The sequence below is a fragment of the Sinocyclocheilus anshuiensis genome, unplaced genomic scaffold (assembly GCF_001515605.1).
Source record: "Sinocyclocheilus anshuiensis isolate Anshui unplaced genomic scaffold, SAMN03320099.WGS_v1.1 scaffold58, whole genome shotgun sequence".
In the NCBI taxonomy this organism is placed as follows: domain Eukaryota; kingdom Metazoa; phylum Chordata; class Actinopteri; order Cypriniformes; family Cyprinidae; genus Sinocyclocheilus; species Sinocyclocheilus anshuiensis.
The window spans coordinates 2,271,271-2,283,485 of NW_015547688.1; the positions used below are offsets into that span (position 1 = coordinate 2,271,271).

Here is a 12,215-nt window from a genome sequence, read left to right on the forward strand (position 1 = left end):
TATATATATATATATATATATAGCTAAAATAAAACAATAAAAGTAAAATGAACAATCAATAAAAGCACATTTATTAATTAAAACCAGTTATATTAAATATATCACTATAATAAATGTTCAATAGATATTCAGAGACATCTTTCTAAAAATTCTAAATCTCATTAATGATAAAAAAGACTGTTCATGATTTCTGAATATCATCCAACCCTCTCCTAAATACAGAAAGCGTACTACAGCTTCAAAGAAATGCTGTCTTGTAGATGCTTTCTAAAGAGTTTGAGAGCTTTCAAATGAATAAGCAATGTCCTTCATTAATAGTAACACAACAGCATAACATCAAACAATAAATTCTAGACTCATATGCTGCATAGCTCTTTCTGAGCTCTCTCATCCACACAGTTGTGTAATTCTTTTCTTTATGACTTTCAAACAGAGAAAGAATAGCTCAGGCTGGCCGGCGGCGGTCCATGGCCTAGGTTTACTGCGATGCCTCGGCTCATTTAGAGCTGAAAATCAGTGACCTCAGAAAGCAGACCAATCAAACACTGATACGCGCTCGTAAACTGTCAAACTGGGGCTTGTCACCCTTGCAGCCTTCGGCCCAGCAGATTTATTTCCACTTTATACAAACACTTTCCACACTGAACCTGCATTGTTTTAAAAATAGAAAGAGAAAAGAAAGGTAGGTCTGCTGTGGCTTGCAGTTGTAAGTTTCCTGTGACGTTCAAGCGGCTATATGTCAGTGTCTATTAGGCGAGCGGGTGATGGCGGGGTCTGGCTGAAGGGAGGAAATGTCAGAGCCTGGCAGGGGTGAGCCCAACTGCTGGGAGGTGTGAGGAGGAGATGATTAACCACTTCCCTGCTGTGTCCTTAATATGCTTTCAAAGGCCTGGGAATACTGACTGAAAAAGAAAGTCCAATGCTAAATACCATTCTCTCGCTGCATAGGTTTTGTCCTCAAATTCCCCACCTGTCACCGTTTGAAGTGGTGCATAGGCCAAAGAGGCAATTACCGAGCCCACCAGAGGTTAAGTGGGTCCTGCCATAAGATGAATTGGTGTTCAGCTGCAGTATGAATTTGTACAGAAAGGCCGATTCTTAGATCTGCAGCATAAGAAAACAAAAAACACACAAACTCCCACAGCTGCATGCAGGTGGTGTCACTAGCTTATACATATTAAAAGCATAAAGGGACAGTTCAGCAAAAATGAACATTCTGAAATGTTAAGACGATGAATTTTAAGTCGTTATTCACGATACTGTGACGTCATTGCAAGAAAGCCTTTGACTTTTTGACATGATGAATTTGCTCTGAAATCTTTGCTAATTTAGAGAAGAAACTGCAAAAACAACCTTTTACATTGTTATTGATATTTCAACATGAATATTTACTAAACTTAAGAAACGTATGTGTTTTCAAAATGTTGTGCTTGCACTTTGCACGTTTTTGTTATAAATTGAGCACTTTTGTATTTTATGGTCTCTAAATAAAGACTTCTGAAGACGTTTTATAAAAGGACATAGGCTTTTGTGCTCGTTTACTATATTTTTTTATAGTACAATTATATTTTATTTAAAATAATTTAATGCAATGATTAAGTTATTTATTATGATAACCATAATACATAAAATACCTCAAATACCTGCTGTAGACATTTGTATTTTTTAAGACATTTAAAGTGGGAACAGATATTTATGTCTATTTATCCAATTTAAGCTCTATCATTATTAAAATTACATTTATTTTGTTAACAATTGATGTATATTATTTTATATTATCGTAATAGTGTAATTTATGTTTATATACATATTCTCATATATTAATGTTAATATTTAACATGTTTAATTTATTAATGTGTTCACTGTTGTGAAATTTACACTATTGCCAGAACTTTAAATAACTTACCATTAACCAAACAAAGTTTTTACCATAGCATTACAGTCTTTTCCCATTAAAATTATGATCTTTTTTTTTTACAGTAGAGAATGACGAGGACTAAATATTACAGAATTTTCATTATTGGATAAATTGCTTCTTTCAATTTCATAAATAATTGCCTAATATGAGTGGTCCAAATGTACTCAGAATGTTCATTTGGTATCGGAGAGCAAACACACGCATTCCTGTTTTGTTTTTTCCTCTATTCAGAACCAGCAGAGTAGGACACAGCTATTTAAAAGTGCCAACAGGGTGCGTTCAAGAGAACAGGCATTTAAATATGAAAATGAAATGAGGAGCCGCGTGGCCGTGTTGCCTGTAGATAAAGTCTCACACTTACAGCCGTGAGCATACTCATGGAAATGGCCCGGGGTTAATGAATATTGACACAGAATAATCTTACCAGCCAGGTCGCAGGTGCACTCTCCCAGTCACATTTAACTCTCTGGATCTGACAAGCACAGATCAAAGGCAGACTCAGGCTCAGAGACCGATCAAAACCTGATGTCACACAGCCGCTTAAGGATTCAATCCAGACTGAGGCATTTTACAACCAACTGTCTTGCCAAGAGGAAAATTGCTTTTCGCTTCTTGTTTGTTTTTTATAAAATGAAAGTCCTCAACAAAGAATAGGCTATACAAATCTGACAAAACACAATTAAAGTGCGTGTAATTGAAGTATGTAATTTCTGTTCCCCTACCATCACCAAACAGAACTGCAAAAATAATGAAATCAGAACTACTTACTATTTTTATATGGCAGAAACAATAAGAGAAGTATGCTTGTATGCTTTTCAAATTCAACCAATGACTGTTTTCAAACAGCACTGTAAAATCCAATAGTTTACCATACTTAGATTTAATTAGTTATCTTTACTTAGTTGTTATACTTACTAGGTTTTATTAAGTTACAGCTACTTTCAAGGTAAATAAAACAATTTACTTACTGATTACTTAAAATATTCAAGTAGCCACAAAGGAACCAATGACATTAATACACCATTGAAAGGCAGCAGTGCACTAATATGTTGCTAATGTGCAACATAACAACAGAAGAAAAAGAAAAGAAAAAGTCTTAATAGACTTTTCACCGATTTCTTCCATGTCTGCAGTTATCTTTCACTAGTTGCATTCACTCGTTTCCCAAAGTCATCTTGAATGTTGAATTCTCAATACAACTGAAATATTTGAGAGAACATCACATAAGCTAACTTCATAAATTGATGTTGATTTTCCTAAAATGTGGGGGGGTTTTAACTCACCATTATAGTGATTAGCGTTCCCTTTGGTTGGGCACTTGGAACTTTGTTTATGTTACTATAATTTTTTTCCTGTTAATGCAGTAATGCATCATAAAGTCATAGTTATTTGATTTCAAGGGAAAAAAAGTAATAAATAGGTTGCTTTTAGCAGGTGATCTATCTCCTAGTTAAAACATTAGTGAATTTCTTGTGTGTTTATTAATGAGGTTTTTCAAATTTCATTGTTCATAAATACCTTGAGATGATTTTAATTGGGTTTATATAATCCTTAAATCATGTGTGGTGATATGCTGAAGTCATACACAGACTTAAACATTCAGCACGTGAATCACAACAATGGTAACAATTCAATTTAATTTATTTTCAAATCGGTTTGCATGCTTTTTTTAAGTAAGCCCAACTAATTAGATTTTACAGTGAGGTTTCTCAAACATTCCCCTTTCTGCCATTGGTCAGTCTACAGACCTCATGCCATAAAGTGCAACAGTGCCTGCCCACATTTGTTTTATTTTTTTTAGCATCCTTATTTCTGGAAGTATTTTTCTCATAGGAATTTTAAGTCTTTGTTAAAAAGATATAAGCCATGAACCAAACCAACTAGTTGTGAAGTGAACCACAACATTACTAACTCTGATTTTAAGCAAAAACAGATTTGGTGGTGTAAATTAATGTATTTACATTGATTTAGCAATATTATCTTTTTTTGACTTGAATAAATCCAGTTAATTTAGATGCTACCATTAGGTTAGGTTTTAGTGTAGTTTTCACCAGGAATTCTACTGTTACACGACTATTTAATACAAACATAAATCATTAAAGTGGGCTAATGTCTTCAACAAAGTATATATACCACTGATTAACAACGTAGCTCACAGTTATTGTGTGTAAAAAAAAAATTTAAAAAAAACTGTTCCCCTATGGAGGAAATGAATGGGAACCCCACCGTTGCACTCCATTGGTAGAGTCAATGTACCTGTGTTGGGCTGGTCAGGGCTAAAATGAGCATCATTACAGAGCCACAGTATTTATTTCAAACATTTATGCACCTAAACCTACAAATGGCTCACTAAAAGTGTCTCTGTATATTAAACTAGGATAGGAGAAAATATTTAAACGTTTAAAAACTACACACACTTATGCTAAAGTGTTGTTTACCAAATTGGTCAACCAATTACAATATGCACAGCGGTCAATGTGAATTGCAGCATAGAAGACAAAGTGTGTAATCAATTCAGCCAACAAAACAAGAGGCCCAAACAAGTCCATAATATTGGATGAAAAGATAGTGGCCTCATTAGATATGGCTAAATGTGTGCTCTTTGCATCGCTAATGTTTCCAGTAACAATTAGACGCGTTGATCAAATTCATCTGTGTATTGGTACAGACTAATTAAACCAAAACGCCGGCATAAATAAGCCAGAATAACTGGGAAAACGAAGTTGGGTGACTGGAGAGGAGATCAATTCTAATGCTAGTCTTGTTTGAACACCATTCAGATGTAAACACTTCTGTGGATGAATGCGAAGGGGAATTTGCTAACAACGAGTTGCCTATACTCTAATGCAAGTCTTGTATTACGATCTGTTCATCTGACCACACAACCGCCATTTGTTTTGACAAACCAAAGCGATAGACAGTAGTTAACAATACCTGTGGGACCTGTTCCCTTGTTCTGTTTTAGCAAGCAGTTGGGTCAAATTAACCCAAGCCCTCCAGACGGCACTGAGTACACAAATGCTACAAAGGCCATTAATTAAATCCAGGTACAATCTTTGCAAACTGATACAAATAGCTGAGATGTAGAGAGCACTCAAATGGCTACACAAACAGCTGTGCAGTGACCGTATCCAAGGCTATATCATTAGTTTCTATTAGACTTTTCATTAGCAACCCTAAGTGGACCCAAAGAGGGAGGCTGTATTTCATATCACTGGTTCCTTTGGTCCGTTGGGGGGAAACCAGACCACAGCTGCTTTATTACAAGAGCCAATCTGCTGGCGATTAATTAATTTCTTTCAAGAGAGGCACGGAGATTCTCTATGGTGTAAATTAACGCTGAAAACAGAGTGGTTGATGAGAAAGAAATCCCTGTCGATCATATTGTATCCGCTGGGGCTGTAGCACAGGGGCAAATTTAAGCAGGAATGCGATTTGATATAGCTGATACAGCAGTTGAATAAACAAAGTTATAACTGAGTAACTTACCCTATAGATGTTCCTCCAGTGAAGATATTTCTAAAGTTACAGAATCAACACATGCATGGTGAATCGTCATTTTTTAACAAATAATTTGAGTGAATGATTCAATCATAAAGTCAGTCACTTGTTTAGTTACAAATGAATCTGCGTTTCTGAACGAATCTGTTGAGCAAATTATTCAATTAGTCACTCATGATTCTGAATCAATCAGTGTTTTTGAATGAATTAGCTTTTTCAAAATAGTTTAAATCATTTAAAAGAATGATTCAGTGACTTACTTTTAAAGACAGTTACTTGTTGCCAACTAGACTAAAAACCCCTGTCAAATTGGTTGTGTAAATGATTCAGTCACTCACTCAAATATGTTTCTTTCTTGAATGAATCAGCATTTTATTCACAGTTTATCAGGTTTTTAATTTTTTATATGACATGGATCCACTGATTCAGAAAGCTTGCATGCATTATTTGCAAGGAAAATCATTTGAGTGAATGATTCAATGTATCGTTCATAAAATTCCATTACAAACGAAACAGGTTTTTGAACTAATTGCTTGACCAAATGACTTGTGACTCATACTTGTTTCGTTCTTGAATCATTCAACATTTTTGCATTAATCAGTTGAGGGAATGATTCATTGATTCATATGTTTCATTCCTGAATGAATCAGCATTTTTAAATGAATCATTTGAAAGAATGGTTTTCTTAAGCCCGGCTCACACTGTGCGATTTTGGCCACGGTTTGGTCGTCTGAGACAAATTTAGAAAATCCTAAAAGATTCCTATAATCCTAGGCTAAAATCTGTAGTCTTTGATCGTTAGTTTGACATGTTCACCGACAGCCGATTAATGACCGTTGCGATCAAATTTTACCTCCGACGAACTTCTGGCAGTGTCAGAAGATTTGGCGCACAGTCCTGCAGTGTGACATCTTCTACGACGAACGTCAAACTGTCTTCGTTTTTCAAGACAAGCCATTATCAGAATTAATGCTAGAGATTTCTTCTAACCGCATAAACTCCGGCGCTCTCGTCCTCCGCTCACGGAATTCATATGATTCGTTGCCTTTGCTATGATAAACACTGGTTGCGCTGCTGTTTTCATGTGGGTGTGTAGTGCTGCTTGCACTATTCTGCATAAATATGCCGGTATTGCCGTCATTCATATACTTTTAATGATAACCAACATTACAACCCCGCGTGCAATGCAGTTCGCAGTCACTGAATGTGTATGGGTTGATAATGTAGAACTCTGGACAAGTTTTCTTGCGCGCACCCGTTTTTAACGCGTCTTGACTGTCGTACAGTCTGACATTAATGACAACTGAGATCCCACAGTGTGACATGATCATCATGTTCGTACAGTCTGACAAGTACAATCCTAAAGGACTTCGCACAGTGTGAGCCCGGCTTTACTTACTTCTAAAGACTTTGTTCTTACATACTGTTAGGATGATGTAACCTTCAGAAAGAATCACTAAAAAATCCAACACAATAACTCACAGACTAACAGTTTGTTTGGTGTAAAATGTTAAAGTGAGAAGCATCCATTCAATTCAAAACACTTACCATGTATGTAATATTTGCAAGTAAGATCTGTTGAGTGAATGATTCAGTGAATCAGTCACAAACGTATTTCAATATGAATGAAACAAGTTTTTTTTTGTTACAAATTGGTTGTGTAAATGATTCAGTCACTCACTGAAATATGTTTCTTTCTTGAATGAATCAGTATTTTTAAGCAAATCGTTTGAAAAAAACTATTCAGTGACTCACTTTTAATGACAGTCATGTGTCGCCACCTATTGGCACAACGATATAACCTTCAGAAAGATTCACTGAAAAAAGGCAGAAAGGCTCTCTTACGTGATGTTGAAACTGTATACCAGACATACCACTGACCTTGAGCAAGAGCAGGTTGTGCCAAATCAATCTTTGATTGGCAGGGACAGGACTGGACTGACCACTTTCTAATTAGACACAAGGAGGCACAGGCCAGAAAAAGGACATAAAAATGACCACAGCACCTCTTTTCTGCGCTCTAAAAAAAGAATGGTTCTTTTATTGCTACCCTTGCTTGCAACCTTTGAGCTTCATCGCTATACCTTTCAGTATTACTTTGTGGTGTGCTAATGCCAAACCCAAAACACTCAAGGTCAAACACCTGAGAGCAGCTACAGGCAGTCTTCCCATCCAATATAGTGGGCTTTAATTCATCTGCCAATGGAAGAAAATAAGGATTCTGGCTTATTTGTGTGACTTTTTTGTAGGTTTTGTAGGAACTGTTAGAAATCAAGACACATCCAAGCACTGGGGAACATGGTTTGTGGCTTTGTGCATTTGCTGAAGGTTTTAAAAAGCAGTGAAACAAGTAGCAATTATGTGTTGAAATTGAGATGGAATCTAATTTTAATCATCTGTTGAAAGGCTCATTTACACTATAACATTGGTGAAGAGACACCAGACAGTGGAGAGTAGGGCGAGTAGACAGCCTCTTCAGCTGGAATGACCAGTCTTTGAACTACTGGTCCACAATCACTAACAACAATGGAAATATTGTGGACTTTATACTTTCTGTAACTCCTCTATGTTCATACACTAGTGTAGGGTTATAGAGTTTGTAAGTTAAATAATAAAACACAATTGATTAGACAGATTTAACCCTACCTGATCTCATTAGATAGAATTTGTAAATGACATTGTCTTGTTTGTTTGGACATGAGACATTGACACTGAAACATAAAAAAATATATTAGCAGCTTTAGAAAAACAATCTTAACAAAACTTTTAGGTCATTTCTCTTACCTTCACAAACAAATTGTGATTCATTTAATTGTTTAGATTCAGGCTGATATTTTGGGTGTGACTCATAATGATTTTGACTATAGTATATTATATTATATATCTTGTAAATGCAGGTTTAGACATGACAGAAATTACTTCTGCAGGAGCCTAAAGGACTGTAGGGGAATATACTGTGAAACTATAAGGGAACAGCACAATATAAATATATAATTTTATTATATTTCTCTTACAAATTTTCTTACAAAATTCCTTATAAATTTTTATGCAAATGTTCTTACAAAATAAATTCCTTACACATTTTCTGACAAAATTCCTTAGATATTTTCTTACAAACTACCTTATAATAAATAAACAAATATAAATAAATAATTAACTATTATTTACAGATCCCCAAGCAAGCAATACAGCCAGACACTAATATTGCTGCTTCAAGTCAAGGCGGCAGATGCTACCAGGACTTTCAGGGCCTGCAATACACTCAGGCCTGAGTGGACTGATGGAAAGGCCACTCTTGTCAGTCCACCAGATGCAAAGCTGACTGAAGACAGAAAACAGCAGGGTGGCTGTGACAGGAGTTGTTTTCTGATGTTCTTTGTGTCTTACTCTGTGACCTGAAACAAAAGATAAATCAGCATTATTTGTCTAAATACATTACATTTAGATGATCGTTGTGGGAAGTCGTGGCCTAATGGTTAGAGAGTCGGACTCGTAACCCAAAGGTTGTGGGTTTGAGTCTCGTACCAGCAGAGATTGTAGGTGGGGGGAGTGAATGTACAGCGCTCTCTCCCACCTTCAATACCACGACTGAGGTGCCTTTGAGCAAGGCACTGAACCCCCAACTGCTCCCTGGGTGCCGCAGCAAAAAATGGCTGCTCACTGCTCTGGGTGTGTGTTCACTGCTGTGTGTGTGCACTTTGGATGGGATAAATGCAGAGCACTAATTCCAAGTATGGGTCGTCACATGTTACTTCACTTTTAAAACTTAACCAACAAAAAGCTTAACTGCTGTGACAGGAGTTGTTTTCTGATGTTCTTTGTGTCTTACTCTGTGACCTGAAACAAAAGATAAATCAGCATTATTTGTCTAAATACATTACATTTAGAGAAAAATGATTTTAAGTTAATGGCGACTGATGATCAAACTAAACCAACAAAAAGCTTAACTAGTCTTAGACTCCGTACCTTAAACCAGTCATGGAGATGCATCTCATCCAGACTGAGTCTCTTCTGTGGATCAGGCTGCAGACAATCACAAATCATCTGGCAGCATTCTGTGCAAAAAGACAAGAAAGTCATTTGATTATAAACTTATACTTTACACCTGCTCTCTTTGAAGCTATTGGTCCTTTTTGTATGACCTGGAGTTCATTGTTTGATGAAGATCTCACCTTTTGACAAGCCAGGTCTGGTCCAGAGGTTCACAGTGATCATGTGCCGGTCGTAGGATGTAGGACATTCCCCGCACAGCATTTCATACAGAATGAACCCTAGTGTCCACACTGTGGTCGGCTTTGCGTGGTACCTGCCCTTCATGTTGAACTCGGGTGGACAGTACGGTCTTGTGCCTGCAGGAAAGATGTCTGATGTTTAATACATTACTGCAGCATGTTGAGTACATACAAGATGTGTTTCTGTGAGATAATTAATAAAGCACTTCATAACACATACCACTAAAGGATTTGAAGGCAGAATTCTTCATGAGCGCACCGCACCCGAAGTCAATTAATTTGACCTCCATGGTGTCCTGGTTCACCAGAAGGTTCTCCAATTTTAAATCACGATGGAAGACGCCACGCTCACAGCAAGTTTTAGCGGCATCAATGACCTGCCACATAATATTTCGTGCCGTCCCCTCGTCAAGGCTTCCTCCATGGTGATCCACAAAACTAAACAAGTCCACGCAAGGTACAGGGCGCTCCATGACCATCACGTAGTGGTCTGTGTTGTCCTCCCAGTCAAGCAGCTCAATGATCTGGGGAACGCTGGGGCCCTTATTGGCCATGAGCATCAGGCCAATCTCTATGGGGAGACGTTTGGGATGACCAGGCTAAAAGAAAGAAAACATGATGCTTAGGTGGAGGTGGTTTCCCAAATAATTCACAAATAAAAACAGTTTGCCTAGTAAAGCTCAATTGTAGTCTGTGGCTAACATTAATATAGGATGTGATAAACTGAAAACAGTGAATAAGAGACAATAACATAGAGAATGCAGTCTACTCACCAATCTGATATATGGCATGTCTGGCATCTTCTTTGAACATTTTACAGCCACCTAATCAACAAAGCAAAGAACAATTAGCACGTGCAGATAGCTGATATCACACCAGTCATGAATCCTAAACAGATATGCTAAGTTTTTAAGTGAAGAAAATTGATACCTTAAGTCCATCATTGCAGCGAGTCCCTTCATAAACACTACCACATCCTCCTTCACCGAGCATGCGGCCGATTTTATACTGCTTGCGAATGTGGCCTATTAACAGACAAACAATTGCGGTTAGTATGAAATGCAATTTTATATTATACTGTATATATAATGGTTTATAATAACAGTTTCTAATTCTCACAGATTTCTTACCCTTGTCCAGGATGTCCTGCACGAGCTGTTCCTCAGTAGTGAGGAGGACTTCCTCTCTCCCTGCCTCCGTTCTCCCTCCATCATTCTCAACAGCACTAACAGGCGCCTCATCAGACCTGGTGGGGGTGTCTTTAGGTTGTACACAGAGTTCGTGTACACTCTGGCCTATTAACAGATTGAGATGCAGTTTTGAATTGATATCCTACAAAAAGTCAACTTTAAAAAATGTATACTGTTACTCTAAATTGTTTGGTGTGATAATGTTAGCAATGTTTTTTTTTTCTTAATGAAAAGGAAGAATAACAGACGTTTCTGTAATTAAAGAATCAGGCATTTATCAATATTTGCATCATCGTGACATGTTTTTGTGATTGTACCATCGCTATCTCTCCAGTGTGTTCCCGCCTCTGTCCCGTATTTCTCCTCAGCTTTGGTTAAGTCATATGTTCCAGCTCTGCTGCAAGGACAGTGAAGAGTGGCCCACTTCCAGAAGCTCTTCTTCGTCTCCTCTCTCCCTGCCTTCTTTCTCCCTCCATCAGTCTCAACAGCACGGTTCTCTGACGTGATGGGGGTGTATTTGGGTTGTACACAGGGTTCATGTACATTATGGCCTATTAACAGACAAACAATTGTGGTAAGTATGAAATACAATTTTACATGTAAACTTGATTCTATACAAAATAATTTATAATAACATTTTCTAATCCTCATATATTTATTAATCTTACTCTTGTCCAGGACATTGTGTTTCTGCTGTTTCTCAGCAGCAGGGAGGTCTTCAGGAGCTGGAGCTATAATATGAATTAAATAAAAAAAAAATAGTAAAATATTGCATACTCAAATTAATGTGGTTCTTGATTTAGGAGTACGTTAGTTCTGAATTGAATTGATATACTAAAATTTAAACTCAAAATATTTATACTGTTACTCTAAAATGTTTGTTGTGATAATTACAGCAGTGTTTTGGGACAGTGATTATTATTATTATTATTATTTTTAATAATGTAAAGGAGTAATAACAGAAGTTCCTGTAACTGAAGATTTAGTGATTTGTCAATATTTGATGTGATTGTACCATCGCTATCTCTCCAGTGTGTTCCCGCCTCTGCCCCGTATTTCTCCTCAGCTTTGGCCAGGTCATAAGTTCCCGTTCTGCGGGAAGGAAAGTGAAGAGCGGCCCACTTCCAGAAGCTCTTCTGCTTTCTCCCTCCGTCGGTCTCGAGAGCACCAGCAGCCTCCGGTTGACGGTTCTGCGTCATGATGGGGGAGTCTTTGAGTTGTACACAGGGTTCGCGTACACTCTCCAAGCCAATCGCTCTTTTTAGTTTTGAAAGCAGTCCCATGATAACACTGTTTGTCAGTCGCTAACAGTGGCTACCAAATACTCCGAAACTTCAACCCACAAAATGAGCAAGTGATTTTCATGCCTTTAAA

The 12,215-nt window shown here is 37.3% G+C and overlaps 1 protein-coding gene across 1 annotated transcript; it reads right to left on the reverse strand.

Moving 5' to 3' along the window:
• Positions 1-9,207: 9,207 nt before the first annotated feature.
• Positions 9,208-10,680, reverse strand: LOC107703393 (serine/threonine-protein kinase pim-1-like). The gene is made up of 6 exons (XM_016506005.1): positions 10,582-10,680; positions 10,425-10,475; positions 9,872-10,250; positions 9,592-9,768; positions 9,386-9,474; positions 9,208-9,256 (listed from the first exon to the last, which is right to left on the reverse strand). The coding sequence occupies exons 1-6, from the start codon at positions 10,642-10,644 to the stop codon at positions 9,245-9,247; spliced, it is 771 nt and encodes a 256-aa protein (XP_016361491.1). The 5' UTR covers positions 10,645-10,680; the 3' UTR covers positions 9,208-9,244.
• Positions 10,681-12,215: the final 1,535 nt, after the last annotated feature.

Excerpts from the sequence above, each read along its gene's own strand:
- LOC107703393 (XM_016506005.1), bottom strand. The coding sequence starts at position 10,644 with ATGCTCGGTGAAGGAGGATGTGGTAGTGTTTATGAAGGGACTCGCTGC. Across the intron at positions 10,476-10,581 it reads GCTGCAATGATGGACTTAAG|GTGGCTGTAAAATGTTCAAA; the intron begins GTATCAATTTTC and ends TTTGTTGATTAG. Across the intron at positions 9,769-9,871 it reads TGCCTTCAAATCCTTTAGTG|GCACAAGACCGTACTGTCCA; the intron begins GTATGTGTTATG and ends TCTTTCCTGCAG.